Source organism: Enhydra lutris, unplaced genomic scaffold (assembly GCF_002288905.1).
Source record: "Enhydra lutris kenyoni isolate GAN:26980312 unplaced genomic scaffold, ASM228890v2 scaffoldscaffold21, whole genome shotgun sequence".
Classification (NCBI taxonomy): Eukaryota; Metazoa; Chordata; class Mammalia; order Carnivora; family Mustelidae; genus Enhydra; species Enhydra lutris.
This window is the reverse complement of record NW_019154105.1, coordinates 452,798-476,723: the sequence shown is the minus strand read 5'-3', so window position 1 is coordinate 476,723 and position 23,926 is coordinate 452,798. Positions and strand designations below refer to the sequence as shown.

General features: G+C 43.3%; 1 protein-coding gene across 5 annotated transcripts in view; it reads right to left on the bottom strand.

Annotated features, from left to right (window-relative positions):
* LOC111148939 (lin-54 DREAM MuvB core complex component) overlaps nt 1-23,136 on the bottom strand; it is a 72,432-nt gene extending 49,296 nt beyond the window's left edge. For 3 of the 5 annotated variants that reach the window (XM_022505765.1, XM_022505767.1, XM_022505768.1), the window contains exons 1-3: nt 22,523-22,752; nt 8,910-9,625; nt 4,064-4,187 (exon numbers count right to left, since the gene is read on the bottom strand). In XM_022505765.1, coding sequence (XP_022361473.1) covers nt 4,064-4,187; nt 8,910-9,593 — 808 coding nt within the window. In that variant the 5' untranslated portion in view covers nt 9,594-9,625; nt 22,523-22,752. Of the gene's footprint in view, nt 1-4,063; nt 4,188-8,909; nt 9,626-22,522; nt 22,753-23,094 lie in introns of those variants that run through there. The other 2 variants (XM_022505766.1, XM_022505769.1) reach the window with 2 other exon arrangements.
* Nucleotides 23,137-23,926: the final 790 nt, after the last annotated feature.

The following is a 23,926-nucleotide window of genomic DNA, read 5'->3' as shown; positions in this document are numbered from 1 at the left end:
CTCTGTTAGGAGTTGGGGGGTGGGAGGAAGGAAAGGGGAGTTATCGTTTAATAAGGATAGGGGTTCTCTTTTGCAAGATGAGAAAAGTTCTGGAGATGGATGGTGGTGATGGTGTTACAACAGTGTGAACATATTTAATGCCACTAAACAGTCCACTTGAAAATTATTAAAATGATATATATATTTACCACAATTTATGTACATATATCTTATCATAATTTTTAAAATATAAATAATTTTTCTTAATTAGATGATAGAACAAAGCAAAAAAATTGTCACTACAAAAAATTATAAATACAGTAGGGGAGACAGACAAGAAAACCAAGAATTATAATACAGTGACTAACGGAAATATTAAAAACCAATATGAAATCAAGTTTTATTGTTAATTAGGAATGAAAATACTTTATTTCCACCAGTATGAAATGTAAAGAAGTCTGGTTAAGAATTTTTTTTTAAATATTGATTTATCCACCCTAGAAAACACTGCGGTATTCCTCAGAAAGTTGAAAATAGAGCTGCCCTACCATCCAGCAATCACACTACTGGGTATTTGCCCTAAAGATACAAATGTATCTTTATTGCTTATTTTTCATGCAGGTAGCATCTCTCCTGATTATCTACTCTCCAAATCCCTATTTATCCTTAGCTCTGCAGACAGATTCAAGCAAGTATACAAGTTATACAATTTCCCCTTGAAGTCAATTTCCAAGGTATTTACACTCCATTGTTGGTTGTTCTCCAAGAATCAAGAGACTTACTCCAAAAGATGGGGGTTGGGGGGGCAGGCAATGATCCGAAGGGACATGTACACCTGAATGTTTATAGCAGCTATTGTGGAATAGCCAAACTATGGAAAGAGCTTAGATGTCCATCAACAGATGAATGGATAAAGAAGATGTGGTATATATATACATACATATATACACAATGGAATTCTGTGCAGCCATCAAAAAACCCTGAAATCTTGCCATTTGCAATGACGTGGATGGAACTAAAGGGTATTATGCTGAGTGAAATAAGTCAATCAGAGAAAGAAAATTATCATATGATCTCTCTGATAAGAGGAATTTGAGAGGCAAGGCAGGGTGGTGGGTCATGGTGGGTAGGAAGGGAAAAAATGAAACAAGATGGGACTGGGGAGGGAGACAAACCATAAGAGATTCTTAATCTCAGGAAACAAACTGTGGGTTGCTGGGGGGTGGCGGGGAGGGATAGGATGGCTGGGTGATGGACACTGGGGAGGGTATATGCTGCGGTGAGAGCTGTGAAGTGTGTAAGACTGATGACCCACAGACCTTTACCCTGGGGCAAATAATACATTGTATGTTAATTTTAAAAAGATTTATTTATTTATTTGACAGAGAGAGAGACAGTAAGAGAGGGAACACAAGCAGGGGGAAGTGAGAGAGGGAGAAGCAGGCAGCCAGACGCGGAAACTGATCCCAGGACCCGGGATCATGACCTGACCTGACCTGAAGGCCAACGCTTAACGAACGACTGAGCCACCCAGGCACCCCTAAAATTAAGAATTTGGCAGGTATAATTAAGTTCTGTGGGAACACATGAGACAATCAGGGGAAGAGTAGAGCAAAGAAAGGCATTTTAAGTAAAAGGAACAATGCTAAGTCCTAAGAGAACATGGTCCATTTGGTAATCTCTTAAAATAAGTTAAATCAGTAAGTATGGAACTAATAAGAGGTAAAAATGAAAAAAGTATGTATTAAATCAGCAATGCCTTTAATGTTAAGAAAGCACTGCAACTTGAATTCAAATCTGACAGAATGAAGCCAAGAAAGAGATGAGAAATGGATACAGCCTAGGAAAACTTTAGCAAGGGTGTGTCAAGATCAGATTTGCATTTTAGAAAAATCACATATATAAACGTAAGTTTATCTTGACTACAAGACAGAAACAGATATCTATCTTCAATGAGAAGCCCAAAAGTCATTTAAAAACAATCTAAATGTACTTTGAAAAATCAATAGCACAATATAAAGATAAAACCTTCTTGTGATAAAGAGAATTCAATAGGAAAGCTACTTCAGTGGTTTAACATTTGTCTCAAATGAATTAAAAAGGCTATATAAGGTATCAGTTGACAGTAGAAATTCTCTCTCCTGCTGAACTTAATGCTAACAATTCTAATAAAGTTTAACAGAGGCCTACCTACGCCTTTTGGTAGAGCCAATAAGTCTGCCTATAATTAAAAGATGAAGTTATGATTAGTGCATAAACACATTATATAAATGATCCAAAGACCCAGCAATGACATGATTATAGCCAAATGTAAAAGAGGTGAAATCTTGGCATTTACCAAATACTCATTCAGACACTTCTGCAAATACCACAATTATTTAGTATATAATTTTCCCACCTAATTAAAAAATTTAAGGAACTCTCTCAAACTCAAAACGAGTAAAAAACAAAACAAAAAACACTGCACTGAGACATTCCTCTTGGTTAACCCTCTCCACCAAAACCTCCAAAAACCTCCCTGAGGACTGGTGGGGTCCCTTTTTCATCAACATATCCAAAGCCTTCCTTACTTTCAGCCAACCGAAGCCCACTTCCTGAACCAGCTCCAAATTCAAACCCGTTCCAGTCTTTCTTCAGGCGCCATACCTGCCCCCCATGACAGTCCTCAAGACACCAGCCTCCTTTAACATCACACATCTCTGCTGAGGGCCAGAAGAGAAAATTCATTCACCAACACTACCCTCAAATTACAATCTCTCCATGCCTCCTCTCACTGAACTAAAATGAGAAGCTTCCCTAGATACGATTCAAAGCCTCAGGAAAAGGACAAATCACTGCCATTGACTTCACAGTTGTCTAGTGGGTGGTTTTAGTATACATCCCCTCCCACTTTACCCTCTCCCATGGTTAGTTAATTTACCCTCATCAAGAAGAATACACTTTCTAGTAATGGGTAATTAGCATTTGAAAGTCTCTAGTCAAATCTGCCACCCAGAGGTACTTCCATAAACCCTTAACCACAATGGAAATTAGAAATAAGCTCCTAACTGGTAAAAAGAGTCATGTTAGTATAGCTCTGAATTAAAGACCAGTCACCATGGCTGTGTTTCTAGAAGTACTGAGCAGCTGACCAGGCAAGAAGAGAGCTGGATATACAGAAGGAGAAAGGGAAAAGAGTACCAGTGGTGTTTGCTTGGGAGTGATAACCATGGGTCATGGGCTCCATGTTGACTAAGGAAGACTCTGAGGACAGCAAGTGGGTGATTACTAACGAGAAAACAAAAGGGTTAATGGATTAGAGATCTCAAAGAACTGCTAGATTGGGAATCCAAAGGCAGAAAAACTATGAAGAAAATGAAATACTTGAGGTCAAGATTTGAGGTGTTACAGTTACTGGCAAGGACAAATTTTAAAGTATGTAATAAAAGAGAACTGGGCCACACTAAGGAACTTGCTGGAAAATATAGTTAAAATTCTGTTACCACTTAAGTAATTACTATCATTGTGATAATCTTCTGTTCATAGAAAACTGCACATAAAGCATATTAACACACTGAAACCAAAAATTCAAACAGAAACCACGAAATACTACTCTCTCGTGGGTATTAATTTAAATCTATTAAATTAACTACATGTCCTCTAGAGACAAACTGCCTGGGTTCAAATCCCAATTCAACCATTTACGAGCTGAGTGCCTCCATTTCCACACAGGCGAAATGGGGCTGTTATTAATACCTACCTCACAGGATTCCCCAAGGACTATTTAAGTCACTATGTAAAGAGCTAAGAATAGTGCGAGGCACATAGAAAACACTAGACAAATGTTAGCTAGTATCACTGGAGTTTAAGACTTCACTACTTTCATGATAAAAAAAAAACTAAGGAGACTAAAGTAATGGACTGATTTTGAGATAAGGCATCTTGCTCGAAGCATACATTTAGTAAGTGTCACACTTCTTATTAGTTTGGTTTATAATAATAACCCTACTTGTTGCACTAAAACATTTCAAGATGGCAGAACAGCCCTTTTTAAACCTAAAAAGGAGGTAAATAAATAGCTTAATAAACTATAAAGAAATATAACCTGCAATGACTGGTGGTGATACTTGAGTTGTCTGTCCTGTAACTGCTTTACTATTAATTGGTTTTGCAAAGATCAGCTTCGTGATTACTGGACCAGAGGTTGGTGTTCGAGGCTTCTTAGCAATCTGAAATATATAAATAACTATGAAGATGATCTGTTTTTGTAAAACACCTATTCAATCAAAATTACACAGAAGATTGATATATAGAAGTACACATGAAACCAGATCAATTGACAGAGTTTATCTAAGTAATCGTGTTAAAAACACCTAAAATGCAGCCATTCATCAAAATACTGTGATCCCATCCTTAAGCCAACATATAGCAATACCTTTGCATTTTTATTGTAAATTCTTATCTTAGTCTGTAGGATAGTATGCATATGATGAAAAACAATGAGTATTTTGACATGTTTAATAATAGTGCTTATTAATGATAATACTAAAACACTACAACACAGCAATATTCGTTCTCAAAATAACAAATTATTCAATAATAGAAAGACAGAGTCAATTAAGAAAGCATAATGTAAATGATGAAGCTACCTGTAAATGCAATTACACTGGCCCCTGGAAGCAAAATATAATTACACAATAAAGACAGGCTTATGACTAGATCTTCAGCTTTAGATATATATCTATATATTTATATATATAGACCAGGGGTAGATATACAAAGAACTGAACAAGTCAATGCCCTAGGATACAAAGAGCAAGTTTGGAAAACAAAGACTACTCTAAAGACAAGGGGCTAGAAACGTTATTTGCTAAAATACTGTTTACTAGATTATCAATTCTTTGAAGGTTGGGTTTATACTCATCCCTGATCTTATTATATCAGCACACGGTTGAACTGAACTAAAATTCTCCACAAGTCAAGGAGGGTAGAGTTATCAATGTTTTAATACTGAAATTATCAATGTATGCTAACATATAGATAGCTTCTTCTAAAAGTTAGACGCAGAAATTTAGCTATGATAGGGAAGACATTAAATATTAATTTTATTTTTGGTCAGATATGAAAATTGAGGACCTAAAAGTACTAATATTGGAAATAATGACTTAAAATGAATTAACATGACCAATTTGAATGACAGAAATATACCAGAAGCTGCAATGGATCTCAGAACTACATAAATATCAGCTTTGTGCTCAAATTATAAATTAAACTAAATAACACATTACTTTATACCTAGAATATTTTATTTTCTTATACTCAGAACATGTGACTGACAAAACAAAATATAAATGAAACATAAATTGCTTTAAAAAAAAAAAAAAAGGCAAGGAGACCCTTACCATACTAAGAAAAAAAAAATATCCAGCTTGCAAAACTGGTATGTCTAAATAAATGCATGACTATACTTAAAGACACTGATGCAGTCTGGGAGACATAAAGGGAATATATTTCCCAACTGTGTTTATAGGCCTAAAATTCTAAGATATCAGAATATATCATCTATTGACTTAGTACTAATAATCTGAAAAGGAAAAGGTATTGATGTTCTTAGAAACCCATGTCTTGTAATATTCTTTTTGGGGGGGAATATTCTTAACTATAAAGATTAGGAGCTTAGAGTATTTCCCTATTTTTAACTGATTTTCACAATCATATGACTATATGAATACTTACCAATCAGAAAAACAATCTAAACAATACGACCAAAAGCACATTATTTAAATGAATTATTTAAATGAACAATTCCAATTTGCCCTTGTTGTTATGTTTCTTTAGTGGCACACTGTTGAAAATAACGATTTATCGTTCCTTCAAAGAACCATACTTTTGCATTATTAAATTCTAAAATACTCCAAAACAAAATTACTTTATCAAGTAAAACAAAGCATGAAGTATCACTTTTAACAAATTTATGTAATCAGCAGATAAAGACAAAGATGATTCAAACAAGTAATTTTACAAGTAAAATAGGCAAATATATGATCAAATAATATACGCAGGTAAATACTGGCACTGTAGTGTATCAGTTCAGGAGCTAATAAGGAGTTACGTTGTTCCAGACTGTTTGCAGTTAATCACTCTTATATTACAGATACATAAACACTTCCCCATCTTTCTTGTGCATTATAAGATTATGCACAAGAAACATGGGGAAGTGTTTATATATCTGTAATTAAGTGTAACGATACCTCTTTGTTACTGCCTCTGGACTCAACTGTCACTTCTTTCTTTGGTTTTTCAAGGTAGGTCTCCTTCTTTCACCCTTACCTGCTGTATGTACCCTAACAGTTTCAATACTCTGATTAAACCTAACACAACACTAGGGGTGCCTGGGTGGTTCAGTGGGTTAAAAGCCTCTGCCTTTGGCTAAGGTCATGATCCCAGGACCCTGGGATCGAGCCCACATCGGGCTCTCTGCTGGGCGGGGAGCCTGCTTCCCCCTCTCTCTGCCTGTCTCTCTGCCTACTTGTGATCTCTTTGTCAAATAAATAAATAAAATCTTTAAAAATAAATAAATAAATAAACTTAACACAACACTGAGGATTGTCTAGGAAAAAAATCAGAGAATCATATATACCGTTTAATACTAAACCAAATATTTTGGTGCCTAAAGAGGAAACATAAATGTGTAGCTTCTTGTTTATTTTTTCCTGTGCTTTAGAGCTTTGTAGGTTACTTTGGAGTTTCAAAGATTTGAGCTGCCTAAAAACTGGACAAGTGGAACAATATTCTAAATGGGGTTTCTTCCACCCTGAACGCGCCCGATCTCGTCTGATAAATGGGGTTTCTTTCATTTTTGTTTGCTTTTATATAAAAGTTCTTTTTTTGGGGTGCCTTGGTAGCTCAGTCAGTTAAGTGTCTGCCTCACTTCAAGTCATAATCCCAAGATTCTGGGATCCAGCCCCACATCGAGCTCCCTGCTCAACAGGCAGTCTGCTTCTCCATCTCCCTCTCCCGACAGGTGCTCTCTCTCTCTCTCACAAATAAATTTTTTTTAAAAGTTCTTTTTAATAAATAGAATCAGCTTTCATAAAAGTTAACAATAATAAAAGGAGTTATAAGAATCAGACCCCAGGCTTTGCTCTCGTTGTCAGTACTTAGGGGATTATAGTAGAAAACTTGTGGATACAAGTAAACTGGTCATTAAATCGCATGTATACAATGTCCTAGTAAATGAAAAAAAAATGACATTCTGGTTTTCATTATCAGTTTATTGTGAACATGGTTATGATCCATATCCCCAAAGCCAGGTAAACCCTCGCAAACTAATAAAAACAAGTTTTAAAACTGATTTAAAAAAACCAAGCTGAGGACAAGATGCCATGATGACAGTGTGTCTCATTCAAGAGACTCTGACCAAACGAAGTAAAAGGAACTCAGAGATAAGTGAGAGATGATAATAAACAAGAAAGAGGGGCACCTGGGTGGCTCCATTGGTTAAGCATCTGCCTTTGGCTCAGGTCATAATTCTAGGGTCCCGGGATCAAGAGCCCCATGGTGGCTCCCTGCTCAACGGAAAGTCTGCTTCTCCCTCTGCCCCTCTCCCTTGCTCATGCCCTCTCTCTCTCTCTCTCTCCCCCTCTCATATAAATAACATCTTTTTTTAAAAAGTTTTTAAAAAGCATTAAATATTTAATAGTGGCAGGAGGGACATGAGCAAATTACAAGGTTTGAGAAATCAAACAAAGTGCTTAAATAAAAAGCCCATGAGGGGCCCCTGGTTGGGCTCAGATGAAGAATGTGCAATTCTTGATCTTGGGATTGTGAGTTCAAGTCCTACGTTGGGTATAGAGATCACTTAAAAACAAAAGCTTAAAGAAAAAAAGCCCATGAAAAATAAATTTCTCATTATTATGCCAACATAATAACCAAAACATCATAACTTCTAACATCAGCTGAGCATGGATAGTTTCCCTATCTTCCTTTTCCTTATAAACCTGCATCAGTTCTCTAAGTCATGTCTGTTCCTTTTTCTGAGCAGTGAATCTTTCAAGCAGGGAATAGATTTGTGTTTCCTGATCCTAAGTGGATCATTTTATTTTAAGAGCAGTGATGACCTAAAAAGGCCTATGTGAGCATGAAAAACTGGGAACCGTTTAATATACGTTCTATTAAACTTTTATCTTAGGATCCTATTCATACTAATAATAGGCACCATTTTCAAGGGTCCTCAAACTTTTGAGAACCACATCAAGTACTATCTTTTATTATGTATTTCATCATGATCAAAGAGCCATCTTCTAGCTAAATTAAAAAACTCAGAAAAGATAAGTAACCAATCCAAAGTTCCACAGGTGGCAGGGCAGCACAGAGGTGACTCAAATCCAGCTGGTCCACTTCTAAAGCCAATGTGTTACCTTCCATTACGTGACACTGTCTTTTCCACACAGCAAATACGAGTGATGGCATTGGACAGGAAACTGCAAAGAGGTGGCACACACGGGCTAGTATGCACTTTGCTGGCTCCAAGGATTGCTCAGAGCAGCAAGTTTTCCTAGACTTTGGCCATCTGTTAACTGAAAAAAATTATGCTTGTATGATATTTTGACACCCCAGCAGCAACTCTGCCATCTTTATACCAGCAGAGCATACTTGCAATCGAACTACTACTAAGAATAAAATGCACTTAAAAAATGAGTAAAGAGCTATAAATGCACTAAGTTGGAATTGAACAAAAATTAAGTTTGCTCTAAATTCTCTAGCAAACATTGTCAAAGCATTAGACATCAAACTTTACGAAAAAGAAACCACACAATTACTAAAAGCAACATTCAAAAGAATTCAGTAACAACTATGCATTTAATCACCCTACAAACACAACTATCAATCAATTTAATTTTTAACATGCATTTGAATTAATAAGCCTCCTTTTTTTTTTTTTTTTTTACCTGTACTGTTTTTAACTGTTGGGTCTGTAACACAGAGGGCTGAGTTGTAGTATTAACCAGTTGACTTCCTGGGGTCAATGCTGAGACACCAATGACAGGTTTCACCTCTGGCCTCCCTCCAATGGTAACTACTTTAATTTGCTGCGGTGGTAACTTAGCATCTCCTGACTGGGCCTGAGTTGTAACTTTCTGAGCCTGGGGTAGTTGGCTATGGGGTAGTGCTAAAACAATTGGTGAACCAGACTTGCCCAAAGTTGTTAAAATTAACTTCTGTCCATCTGGTTTAAGGGTCTGATTGCCAAGTTTAAGATCTGATGTCTGTGATACTTTGTTTAAAATAATCTGATTGGCTGATATAGTCACAGGAGTCTGAGCACCAAGTTTTTGAAGGCCACTTGGAAAAGCTGGTTTCACTGTGGTATTAGAATCTGCTTTAGTAATTGTGGTATTCACTGCAACTTGGTTAGTGTGGTTACTGTACACTGTAATTGGTTCCGTGGAAATGGGCGTGGCTGTAGAGTCCCCAGTAGAATTTATGTTGACAATTTCTTCCAGTTCTGTCTCCATGGGAATTGGGGATGACACAATAACAGCCTCAATACTATCATCCTCCACTAAAGTTATACCAGTGTCCATTATCTCCTCTGGAAGCAAACTATTCACCTCGGCTGGCACCACCTCCATGGTCGTTCTCCTGCTAGAAGGTGGATCAGGCGCTGTAAGAAAAGTTGAAAATGAATAAATTATTAGTTTTCAAAACAGATTTAGGAATAAAATTATTCAAAAGAAATGCTAGTGACAAAATAATCATTTGTTGCTGATGTACAACTGAATGAAGGATATTCCTGATACCTATTTGGCTTACATCACTGCGACATACTCTCAACCTTCAGGAATCTGAAATATAAGTCACATGGGACACAAAACTAGAAGCAAATATTCTCATGCGCCATGTCTCAATCCAATAGTATACTGCATTCGGGACACTCTTTTCCAATGCCCACTCATAAAACTTTTTAGTCTTTGGCATGTCTGAAAACCTTATTTCTTGCCAGTTATTTTTTTTTCCTATTGACAGACCTGAAAACTGCTGACTCACATAAAGATTTAAATGTAAACAAATATTGGAAAATATCTTCAAATCTCCAGGGAGCTAGGTTCTAAGATGAGGATAGTTTGCCATCTACAAAAATCCATTAAATATTCAAATTAACGTTAAAGGAGTTCTAGAGTAATCCATCTCGGCACGTGCAGATTAAATGACTTATTTGGCTCGAGTTTGATCAATCAGCTTCAGACCAAAAACAAAAACAAAAACAAAAACAAAAAAACCTTTACTTGGGAAGAAGATTCTCAAATACTCCTTAGCCGTTTAAACGTCAAAAAGGAAACCAATGAAAAGGGTGTAAAAGCCAGTCCCATTACAAAAAAAGTGGTAATAATGATAATAATAATAAAGCAAATTAGGAACAAGTCAGAACTGTGATGCTTTTAGCCAAAGTTTATGTAGAACTTCCAATGAAGATATCAGTACCATTATCTTCACATATTAAAGAGAGTACATCATGCTCCGGACTGACTAAATAATAACGTTATTTGCTCATACAATATTAAAGATGAATACAAACCTAGTCAGCAATTCTGTTGCGTCTTCCCTCTTTTAAAAATACAAAACTGCAATACCCATTCTGAGATTAAGAGTAACACACATGGGCACCAAATTATAATTATTACCATTGACCAATACTAACAGTACCAAAATTAATCATTATTGAATGCTTGCTATATGCCAACGATGGCATAATTAATCCTCACAATTCTGTGATAGTATCATTACCACTCCCATATTACAGCTGAAGAAACTTAGATTAAATAACCTGCCCAAGGTCACATAACTAGAAAATGATAGAGCCCAGACTCAAAATCAGGATATGTTTTACACCAAAGTTCATAATTTTAATCACAAAATTACACTGCCTTAAATTTTTACCACTGGTATTTTTTTTAAGATTTTTTATTTATTTGACAGAGAGAGATCACAAGTAGGCAGAAAGGCAGGCGGCAGGGGGGGAGGGTGGCTCCCCGCTGAGCCTGATGCGGGGCTCAATCCCAGGAACCTGGGAACCTGAGGTTCCTGAGCCGAAGGCAGAGGCTCAACCCACTGAGCCACCCAGGCGCCCCACCACTGGTATTTTTAAATGAAGAAAAAACATGTCTACTCCTTTACAGTCAATCCCCTACCCTAGAAATCCCACCCTGCACAACCACTGTTCTGCTCTATCACTATAGGTTTGACTTTTTGCCCACTCTAGAACTTCACATAAATGGAATAATAAAAATGAGATTTTTCCCTGAGTATGTTGAGATTTGCCTTTATTCCTTCACTTACTATGAGTTCTGTTCCTTTTTATTGCTGAGTAATACTCCATCATACAAATCTACCATGATTTGTTTATCCATTCACCTGTGAATGGGTATTTGGAAATTGTTTCCAATTTGGGACTCCTAAATAACACTGCTATGAACATTCAAGTTTAAGTTTGTTATGGATACATACCTTCATATTTTCTGAATAAATACCAAGAAGTAGATTTGCTGTGTCATAAGGTAAATTTATCTTTAACTTTCCATGAAACTGCCGAACTATTTCCCACTGTATACACCCACCAACAACGCGCAAGAGGACCAGCTGTCCCACATCCTCAGTAACAGCTGGCATTCTCAGCCGTTCTAATGGGTGTGAAGTGGCGTCTCGTTGTAGTTTTCACTTGCAGCGCCCAGATGACTAACAACGCTGAGCATTTTTTCATATACGCAGTGTATTTGTGTATCTTCTTTTGAAAAGTACCTGTTCGGGCTGTCTGCTCAGCAGGGGGCCTGCTTCCTCCTCCCCCTCTGCCTGCCTCACTGCCTACTTGTGATCTCTCTCTCTCTGTCAAATAAGTAAATAAAATCTTTAAAAAAATAAATAAAATCACCCGTCACGGTAACTTGCAGCTCAAATGAATTACTAGCGTTTTGAGATCCCAAAGTACTAGCACTTCTCCTCATGCAGCTCTTTCTGATCAGGAGAGTCCTCTCTGACATTTATGGGAATTTAAAGTAGGCATGCAAAAACACCACACCAATCGTACCTTCAGCAATGGAAACAGTACCAAGCAACAAAGGGCCTAACCCACAATGTCACATTAGCATCCTTTCCCTACTGCATACCTTGTCCACGCCCCATCCATAGCATCTAGCGCACTCCATGCCCCGCCCCCATCCATAGCATCTAGCGCACTCCATCCCCCGCAGAACAAGGTAGGATGAAGACTCGGTTGCCAGTATCCAACACAACCACAGAAGTGACTCTCTGCTCTCCCTGAAGTTCTCCCAGCATATCTGGACATGTGGGTACAGCCTTTGGTACCCTCTTAAGGACAGGGAGATCTCTGCCCAACCTCTACTCATCTTCCTCCTTCAAGCACCTGAAGTCAAGGTGCAGGAGGGAGAAGTCAAGTCACGGAGACGGTGGTCTGGCAGTGCATTTACTTTCAGTTTCAAGCACTCACCATTACAACTCAACAACCTTCTAATGCACCCGAAATTCTACAGCCTCTGACACTCTTTCTGGTGTCCTATTTCTGACCGTTATTTCAGCCTCGGGGGCTCCTTGACTCAGCGGTTATTGTAGTCACACTGCCTCTCAGCTGGGGCTATAGAGCTGGCACAGCGACCAAAGCACCATCTGGGCTCTCAGTGCAGCCCTAAATATCCATTAAGAGGTACAACACAGGAAGACGTTGCCCCTGCCCCTGCCACCCATCTACCACATGACTTGACAGCGTTCACCACCAGATGCCAGAGTCTTTTCATATCCCCTAACCTAACCCACAAGGCTGTCACCTTCCTCTTTCAGGAAGCTAGGTCTCTATCAGCACTCCATTTGCATGGCCCGAACTGCCAAGAACTGTGAGGGATCTGAGATTTCAGACCCTCTTTGTAAGCGAACAAAGTATCCTGTTACCATTTCACAGATACTAGCAGACCACACTGTAGTCTTAGGGAGAGACACAGGACTTATTACAGCACAGCAAGGAACACGGGCATCACATGCATGTGAGTTCTGGCTGCCCACAAGTTCCCCATGGTAGACACGGAGAGGCCCAGGTAGATGTTGCGCAGGCAGGGGGTTTGTATCACAACTCATAACCCTGAGCTCAGTCAATCTGGCTCATTTATAATGGGCTGAAGCACCTGCCCTTCTGCCCACAGGAAGAGATTACCTTTATTGTACTGCACAACAAGCAAATCTGCCCTTGGCTACAGCAGGAACCGCTGCAACTATCACTCAAGGCTGTATGCTATACAAACATCCTAGAAATAATTATTTAAAAGGACAGTCACTCCCTCACTTGCAAAGACCAATAGAAAACGTATCTCCCAACTGATATCTATTTATCTCAGCAAAGTTTTATAACTCAAGTATACGGCTCTTGCATATAAATTGATCCCTAAGCATTACATGTTTTTTGATGCATTGCAAATAGTCTTTTCCATTTTCCAATTGTTTGCTGCTAGTATATACAAATACAGCTGGGTTTTTTTTTTTTTCTTCATATTGTCCATGTAGCCTACAACTTAGGTAAATTCATTTATTGATTTTTAGCTTTTTTTTTTAAGATTTTTATTTATTTATTTGACAGAGAGAGAGAGATCACAAGTAGGCAGAGAGGCAGGCAGAGAGAGAGGAGGAAGCAGGCTTCCCGCTGAGCAGAGAGCCTGATGAAGGGCTCCATCCCAGGACCCTGGGACCATGACCTGAGCCGAAGGCAGAGGCCTTAACCCACTGAGCCACCCAAGTGCCCCTTTAGCAGCTTTTTGCTGTAAGTTCCTTACGATTTTTTACAAACACAATCCACGCTGTCTGAATGTAACATCTCTATTTCTTCTTTCCCAATTAGCATGCCTTTTATTTCTTTTTTCTTTCTTTACTACACTTGCTAGGACCTCCAGTAAAATGTTGAATGAAAGTGGTAAGAGCAGACAACTTTTCCTTGTTCCCAATCTTACTTGTTAGCTGTGGGTTTTTCGTAAATTCCCTTTAACAGGCCAAGGAAGCTTACTTATATTCTAGTTTGCAAAGTTGGGTGGGTTTTTTCCCCCAATCATAAGCGGCTATTTCTATCATATGCTTTTTCTCCAACTATTGAGATAATCACACGGCTTTTCTCTTTTAACCTTTGAATTATATTGATTTTTTATTATTAAGCCAATTTTGCATTCCTGAAATAAGCCCTACTCAGTCCTGACGTATGTACTTTGTATATATTCCTGAATTCTATTTCCTAATAGTTTGTTAAGCATTTTTGTCTACACTCATGAAGGATATTGGTGTGTAGTCCTTTTTCTTATAGTGGCTGTCTGGGGACAGTGCTAGCCTAATAAAATGTGTTAGGGCATGTTGCCTCCTCTTCAATTTTCAGGAAAAGTCAGTATAAAATTGTTACTATTTCTTCCTGAAATGTTTGTCAGAACTCACCAATGAAGCCATCTAGATATAAAGTTTTCTTGTTTTTAACTATAAATTCGATTTCTTTAATAGATGTGGAGTTGTTTGGGTTATTCAGTGACCTTTGATATTTGACAATTTGGTCCTCCAAGGAATTTGTCTATTTCCTCTAAGTTGCCAAATTTATTAGCATTAAGTTATACATATATTCTTTTATATTAATGTCTACAGAAATGTCAACTCTTCACCTTCATTTTGGTAATTTGTTTTCTCCTTTTTTCATCAGTCTGCCTGGAGATTGATCAATTTTATTGATTTTTTCAAAGAACCACTTTGGCTTCACTGATTTTCTCAATTCTTTCTCAATCTTTTAATTTAGTTGACTCTTATCGTTATCTCCCTCCTTCTGCTTGCTTTAGGTTAGTATGTTCTTCTAGAAGCTTGAGATAGAAACACAGATCAGAGTTCAGTGAACTACAGTCCACAGACCAAGTCAGGCCCATAGTCTGTTTACTGCTCTCCAGCTAAGAATGGTTTTTACATTTTTAAATAGCTGAGGGGGAAAAAAAAAGTATATACATAAACATATACCAGATTTACATGGCCTCCAAAGCCTAAAATTATTTGGTATCTGGCTCTTCCCAGAAAAAAGTATGTCTAAAACCCTCAGATTTCTTCTTCCCTAAAATAAATACTTAACATTAAAAATTTGCCCCAAACCTCTAGCTGCATTCTACTCATGTTATTTTGTTTTCAATTTTATTATCATTCATTTCAAATGTTTTCTAATATTCCTTGCGATTTTGTCTTTTACACACAGAAAAATGAAGTGTGCTATTTGGGGATTTTCTATCTTATTACTGATTCCTAATTTACTCCTGTTATTGCCAAAGAATGTAATATTCTACAACATTTCCATCATTTGAAATTTGAGACTTGTTTCATCGTTTAGTATATGCTCTATCTTGGTGAACACTGCAGTGCACCTGAAAAGAACATGTATTCTACAGCTGCTGAGCAGTGTTGCACACGTCAATTACAGCAAGCTGGCTGATAGTGTAGTTCGCATCTTCTATATTGTTACCTTTTCTTCTTCTATCAATTACTGAGAAAGGCTATTAAAAATTCCTAAATACGATTATGGATTTGTCTATTTCTCCCCATCTGTGTGGTTTTTTTTTTTTTTTGCTTCAAAAATTTTGAAGCTTGCTTTTCAGAATAACATGTCTTTTTACTTATCCTGCTAAAAAGACTAGGAAATGGGGTACATTGGTGGCTCAGTCGTTAAGCATTTGCCTTCAGCTCAGGTATTGATCCAGTAACCCTGGGATCAAGTCCCACATCGGGCTCCCTGTTCAGCGGGAAGCCTGTGTTTCTCCCTCTCCCACTCCTCCTGCTTGTGTTCCATCTCTCCCTGTCTCGCTCTCTGTCAAATAAATAAAACCTTAAAAAAAAAAAAAAAGACTAGGAATTACAGAACTAGAGTCTCCCTTGAACTAGGAGTAAAGTTCAAACTTCAAAGAAGAAAAGATTTGATTGGTTTGGCCAGTCTCTATGTGGTGTCGGGCTGTGCAGAATTCTGAACCAGCACACCTCAAAGCCACTAAGCAGACTATGAAAATTGCTTTATGATTAGATATCTATATCTGTTTCAATCAGGGTCAAACGCAAGGCATGGCAGCTTGTGCTAAAAGCAACTCTCAAACGGAGCTGTGGGCGTGGCGGAAAGGGTTTGGCCACGCAGCTACATGAATCATCACTCTAATTTTATCCCTTAGGAATGGGAGATATGTGCTAAGCACATGCAACCTCATCATCACTGTGTTGAGGACCACTGCAAGAAAAGAGAGAATTTTCACAAGCCGGTAGGACTGAAGAGCTTTACTTCACCTCATTTTTGCCAGGGTTACCTGGTAGGAAAGAAGACAGAACATACAATGTATTCCCCATGCCTCCAGAATTTTGCTCATACAACAAAGTTCTAAAGGCAAAGCATGATTCTGGAAATCAATACACTGAGTTTTCCTCCTCACAGTTGAACATGGTTGAATGGTTTAAGTCTATTGAGTGTCAAAGATTAACTGATTTCAGAAAATCTAATGATTTCTGTATTTGTCTCGACTGTATGATGTTTCAAGATCTAGCTAAAGTAGCACCCCCACTCTCATCTCCACTGCCCTAAGCATTCTATCACATTACCCTGGGACTTCTATGATAGCATCTATCACAATCAGAAAATATCTTTGTTTATAGTCTCAGTCTTCCTGCCCTACTTCTTTAGAATGCAAACTCCACAAGGACTGGAACTTGTCTGTCTTTAATCACTAGATTCCCTATCTCCGATGCCTAGAACAGGGCTGCCAAATAGCAACCTCCAATACAAACTCGAAGAATGAATAATTAATTATGGGGAAGGGATATCATCTAAAATTCTAGCATTATTTAGCAATCCAAGCATTATTTACCAAGATAACTTTGGTTTGTCTATTTGAGTAAGACAGGTTTAAATAACGCTCTGAGACTTCACGACACGTCAAATAAAATAAACGCACAAGGAACAAACTGAGAAACTCCTTTTCAAGTAAGTTTTCAAATACTCAAAATTAGCTTTTAACCTATACTCTGTGCAATTACATTCCATCTTAAGCTGACAAGGTTCTCTTAATTTTTAACTAATTTATGGTTTTTATCAGTCATTTAATTAACAAATACTTATTACTTCCCTACTCTGTGAAGGGCATTATGGGTAATTAACCAAAGACCTTGCCCTGACAAAGCTTAGAAATCAATAGAAGAATGGCATGATCACAGTTATACTTTGGGAGGATTAACTTCATCTCAGTGTTTTATTTGACTGGAGGCAGAGAGACTGGTTAGTTAGAGGGCTATTTGGTAATTAGCTCAAGACAAAGATAAATGGAGGGTCTGAATTGGGACAGTGATTAAAATAAATCAATAAATATAAGATAAAAAATAATGTAAGATAGAAATGGCAAATGCTCTATGCTTTTAAATCTCTTAAGAGTTCCACATGGAATATTATCAGTGCTAAAACACTTACTTTATTAATTACAGGTGAAGGACAACCAGGGAGAACAAAATGTTTTCATTCTTTTTTTTTTTTTTTCAAATGTTTCATTCTTGCATATAACATTATGAAGTGGTCACCTATCACCATATTACAGATGAGTAATTTGTCAGATTAGACAAAAATATCTGAGTGTTTAAGAACTATACTTTTGTACCTAGAGCTTACCACCAGACTAACTAGTTAACTACACCTTTTGGATTTTAGCTCTGATTTCTAAAATCAAACGTTGACAACTCAAAAACTTAGTACATAACTACATTTCTCAGACTAAACTGGGAGCACTGGACTATAAGCCATGAGTCCTGAGGAAGATTTGAAAAATTTATATTTTCATTTTGATAATATGTTTTAAAGTGTATTCTGGATCATCTGAACAACTACCTTGTATGCACAATCAATGGTACTAGAACAAGGGTGGGTTTAAAAAAAAAAAAAAAGGCACAGAAGGGTCTTATAAGGTAAATGATATATTTATGCCAAGTGAAAGCCAAACCATCTGTGAGTTAAGGAGGAAAGCTTTGCAGCATTCAAATGCACAACAGTGGTGTAGAAACTGGATTATCACAGGATATATAGTATATAAAAAAACTGCACCTTGCCAAAGCAGGCGATAGTGTATTTACTATGCAAAGAGTTTGTTTCAGCAAAGCAACATCATCCATTATCCTAAATTTAATTTGTTTTACTGGCTTTATAGTTTTGTTTATATTTCATTTACAAGTCTACTTGTGTTTTATATTTACATAAAAGCAATAGACGTAAGCAATTTATACTATATACATCCAAAAATTAAATATTTTAATAAAACTATTTAGGCCAATGTAAGGACCCATAATAGTTTTTTTCCTTTTAAAAGGGGGTACTTATATATTACTCATGCTTAAGACTAACATGGTGGACAGGGGTGCCTGGGTGGCTCCATGGGGTAAGCCATTGAGCCAGGTAAGGTAAGGTAAGCCTTCGGCATTGCATCAGGCTCTCTGCTCAGAGGGGAGCCTACTCGCCCCCCCCCGACTTATGATCTCTGTCAAATAAATAAATAAAATCTAAAAAAAAAAAAAAAAGACTAACATGGTGGACAAAACATGGGGATTCAAATCAGATCCATTTCCAAATGTTGGCTAACTAGTTGTTTAACATGGAACCCTAAACAGTAATCTCACCAAGCCGCCATTTACTTGCAAGGCTACTATGAAAAATAGTTATGTTGTACACTAGAACTCAAATGAAAATTCTTTTCCTCTTTCTCCATCTAAACTGAATTAGCTTTTTATGACATTAGATAGTCTATCAAACAATAGGGCTTAAGATCTTGTCATCTTCAATGTCTCTCCATGGAACTATTAATCTGGCATATACCATGCAGATACACCTTCACAATGTCTCCTTCTCACTACAACCAAGAATGTCTGTATCTCCAAAGTCTAAAACCTGGTGTGGTACTTCTACCTCCATCTCCTCTAACCTACAACACATTCTTCATAAAAGCCACAGAATTTAACCCCCTTGAGTACATCTCTGAGGCTGTCACTCTCTTATTTTGAAAATTTTCTGTAACTCTCAAGGCCTTCTGCATTAAAGCTCTACCCAACCCATCCTTCCAACTTTACCTCCCAACTCCTAAACTGAAAGTTTCCTGAGGCAATGATACTGAGGTATGTCCTATCCCTAGCACAGTACATGACACATAAGAAATACCCAACAGTAACACTTAAATAATTAAAATCTGTAATGCTCCTCTTCCCCAAAAAAGACGTTATATTGTCTCTGCTGGCATAACTCTTCCTTCATTTCTTTCTAACAACTTCTAATTATTAACAGACAATTGTAACCATAACAATCTGAAAAATGGCCTTTAAAGACAATCACGAAGAATCACCAAAAAAGACAACAGTCCTTTGTGATAAAAAAAAAAAAAAAAAAAAGCCAATGAAACATTTTACTCTCCTTTATGTTAATTACTTTTTAAATTCTGAGTTTTAGGGACCCCTGGGTGGCTCAGTTGGTTGGACGACTGCCTTCGGCTCAGGTCATGATCCCGGAATCCCGGGATCGAGTCCCGCATCGGGCTCCCGGCTCCATGGGGAGTCTGCTTCTCCCTCTGACCTTCTCGCTCATGCTCTCTCTCACTGCCTCTCTCTCAAATAAATAAATAAAATCTTAAAAAAAAAATTCTGAGTTTTACCACTAACTTAGAAGCCAGTTGACATGTACCAAATAATTGCACCATAAAAGCTGTAAGAAAAAAACAGAACCGCCTGATCTCGGCAGCTAAGCAGGGTCGGGCCTGGTTAGTACTTGGATGGGAAAAAAACAGAACCAAATCCCTACTGGATAAGACAAGAACATCAGAGAAATGTTTAACAAAATCTTCATTAACTGAAGCTTCTGAGTAACCTCTGCAGTTACCTCCCCTAAAATTTTTTTGGTTCCTTATTCTCCTAACGAGTGAAAGCCAAATGTCCAAGTTACACACACACACAGTTTCTCCTCTGAACACGTAAGGCACCCCTGACATCACGTCTTTGTGGGAAACGTGGAAGAGGGCAATCGTGCTCATCACAAACATTCCAGCGGGCACTTCTAAATCTCACCTCTCTGGTGAGCCTCCTACCCTCGGCGTCAGCGATCGAACCTTCCGCTGCGAAGCTGGGAAAAACCCGAGGGCACCGCCGCACGCGCACATTCCCGCGGCACCGCCGGGGTGAGCCAGCGGCCTGGCTGCTGCGGGATCTGCCGCACAATCTAAAACACACTCGGGTCTTCAGGGAACGCAACGACATCAAACTATGGCCCTAATCTACGGTCGAAGAGTCAGTCAGTCCCACGCTTCAGCTCTTGAACAAAGAACACGACAGAGGCCACAACTCCTCTCTGCCAACCCGGCGCCCTCACAACTCGCCGCACAATGACCGCAACACCGGGGAGCCCAAACCGCGGCCGGTCGTTCGGACCCTGGAGTCTGCACACTGCAGCACGTGACACGACTCAGTCTCCAAATCCACGAAATGGGTGTGTGTGGGGATAAGCCGCGACTGACAGTGCTCAGTTGTCGTCTGCTGAACGCCGGGGGCAAACGGGTCCCTCTACGGACGACGGGGCAACAGAAAAAGAAAACATTTTCGATGGTGACAACACCCGCGCACACGCTTCCAAATGCGAGCGCCCGCACGGTCTACGGCGCGGGGCTTAAATTCGGGGAGAAGCCGGTGCCCCGCGTCTCGAAGGCAACACACGGCCCCGCGCGGCCGACACCTCCCCGCCAGCCGCCGCCGCCGTCGGGGGGGAAACGCCAAGTCAGGAAACCGGGTCAGAGCCGGCAGCTCCTCTAGGCCTCGGCGGCCGCCTCGGGTCCACTCCAGCCCTCAGCACCCGGAGTCGCGTCGGCGTCAGGACGAGGCTACGGATCCCCCGCGCTACGGACGAGGCGCTCCCCTCCCCGCCGCCCCTGCATGAAAGGGACTCGCTGCGGAGAAGCCTCCGGACGCCCCCTTCTCCTCTACCTCCAGCGGCCGCCGCTTCCTCCTCCCTCCGCTCCGAGGTGGGGGCTCCCGGAGGTCCCGGGCGACTCTGAGCCCGGCGGGGCTGGCTCTGCCCGCGCTCCGGAGCCCCGGCCGCCCGCGTCGCTCCCCAGCTCGCCCCGGCGGGAGCGCTACGGGGGCCCGGGGCCGCGGAGGGAGCCCGGGCGGCGCCGCCGCCGCCGCCGCCGCCGGTATGTCAGGGGCCGGGATTGTATTTCGAAAGATCCGCCATTTTCACCTCGTCATCACCATCACACTCAGCAGCTTCCCCGACCGCCCAGCCCGGCCGCCGCCGCCGCCGCCGCCGCGAGCGGCCCCGCCCTCCCCGCCCCTCCCCGGCATCCCCTCCCTCCGCCGCCCTCCCTGCCGCAGAGGCGCCCGCCCACAGACCCGGGGAAGCTGCCCGCCCGGCCCGCCAACCTTCAAACGCGCGGGGAGGCCCACGCGCGCTCGCCGAGACCGCCCGCCCCGCGGCGGAAGGGGGTGCTTCTGCGGGCCCGCGGCGGCCGCAGGGAGGTCGAGTCCCGGGTCCGGCGCGTTTCTGAGCAGCAGAGCCACACGGAAGGACAATGAAGAACCCGAAGTCCCTCATTCTCAGACAACCAACTTGAGGCGAGCACGACGGAGCGCACGGCTCCCCGCGGTGCAGAGAGCGCGGCGGACCCTCGGCGCCCGGGCAGGACCCTGGCGTCCCCCCGCGGCCGCCCTGCCCCCAGACCCAGTCCGCGGTCGCGGGCCCGGGCGCTCGTGCTGACAACGCGGCCCAAACCCGCCGCGGTCCGGTTCCGAAAGCGGATTCTGAGCCATGTTTCTGTCCCTGCATCTCAGGTCCCTCCTGTCCGTGAGCCTGCGGCTTCCCCTCCGTCGCCGCTCGGAGATGGGGACGCGCGCTGGGGAGTGAACGGCGGCTAAAGCGCGGAAAACGCGCCTCTGCCCTAAATCACCTGCCGGGCGTCCGAAGGTCCGTCGGAGGACGGGACCGGAACCCGCAAGACGCGTCCGCTCGGGCAGAGCGAGTGGCCCAGCACGAGGGCTCGCAGAGCGTCCCCCGGCTCCGCCCGCCACTCTGTGGCCCCTGAAGGGCACCAGGGTGCTCATCGTCCCAGGAAGCCCCACGACGCGCGACCAGACGTGCGACAAGACCCGAGTCGGTCCTGTCTGCTGGGTGCGGGAAGCTCTGGCCACGCCGAACCCCCCGCGTTACAGCCCGGGCCCGCCAGCCCGCCCGCGACCGCCGCGCGGGGTTTCACGGCCGAGCACAGGCCTCCACGGTCCTCTGGGCCGGCCGGTGTCCGCGGGGCGAGGTGGCCGCCGGACAGGCCGCCCCCCCTCCCCCTCCGGAGCGACGAGCTCGTCCGAGAGCCGGCTGCCGCCCGCCGCGCCCGGCCGCTCCGACCCGCCGGGCCGCTCCCCCCGAGTCCCGCGTCCCGAGGCCCGCGGTCCCCCAGTCTCCAAACTTCACTCCGCCCCCGCCAGCCCGCCCCTCCGCATCCCGACTGCTGTTTACCGTTGCTCGGCCAGGCTCAGGCCGGCCCACCGCCGGCCCCCGTGCACCTCGGGTACATTACGACACTGAGCCGGGGGCTTCGCGAGGAAAACGGACGCACACGAAGACGGGATCATACAAAGGGCGGAGGAAGAAGGGGCGGCGGGCAGCGAGGGAAGCAGGCGCTGGAACGAAATGACACAGCAGCAGAACCGGTTCCCAGAAACCCGGGGCGACAGTCGGCTTCGCGGGCCACGCAAGGTGCGTGTCAACAGCCGCCGGAACCCTTCCTCCCGCCGGCCGCGAGGGGCGGACGGCCGGGTCAGGGCCGGCCCTGTCGGGTGACAGCCGCCCACCCGGGCTCCGGCGGGAAGAGGCCGGGCCGGGAGGCTCCCCCCGCCCCCTGCGGCCCGAGGAGGCGGCGCGGCGGCCCCCAGCCCGCAGGTTCCCGCTCTCCCCCGCGCCCCGCCGTCCCGGGCTCCCGCAGGGGGCGGTCCGGCGCCCTCCGCCCGCGCCACCACCCGCAGCTGGGGGCCGGCGTCCCCTTCCCGCCCGCCCGCCCAGAGGTCCCCACCCCCAGGGCTGACGCTCACCAAAGCCGCCGGCGGCGCCGCCGCCTGCTCCTCGCGCCGCGCTCCCTAGGCTCCCAGCAGCAGCGGCGGCGGCGGCGCCTCCGAGACACAGACCCGGGTTTGTTCAAAATCACGCGCCCAGCGCCATTCCACCGCCGCATCCCATAATACGCCGGGCCCTCCCCGCCCGCGCGCCCCTCTCCGCCCGCCCCTCTCCTCCGCCGGCCCCGCCCCCCGGCCCGCTTCCTTCGCCCCGCCCCTTCCGCGGCGCCTCGTCTCTCCCCGTGGCAACCCGAGCCTCGCGTCAGTGCGCAGGGCGCGGGAGCACGCTGCGGCCCCACGTGACGCGCGGCGGGCGCTCCGTCAGAGGCGTAGCCGGCAAGTTCCACCGGCCGAGCTGCGGGGGGAGCCGGCCGCGCCCCGCCTCTGGCCCTCCGGCCGGGACGTTCGCGCCGCGGCTGAGCTTCCCGCAGCCCCGCCGGGCGGCTGTGCTGGGGGCATCGGGCGCGCGAACGCCCTCCCTCCCTCTCTCGGTTTTGCGGGATCTCTGGGAGCCCGGGAGGCCGCGCGGAGTTACACTCACTCCGGAAGGGCCCTTCTGCGGTTTGCAGCTGAGACTAACGCGGTTAGCGTTATTGGCGTTTAGTCACCTTTTCCTCCTCTGGTTTTCCCCGCTGTCCCTGCTGCAGAGTAAGAGGCGACGCGGAACGCGAGTCGGAGCAGCGGGCGCCCGGGTAGCGACCGCGGTGCGGGACGGGCGACCGGACGGAGCACAGAGTGCAGAGGCCGGCGGTGTCGAAGCGCGTCGTGCGGCCTGCGGTTGCCGACGTGCGGGACTAAGCCCGGGGCCGCG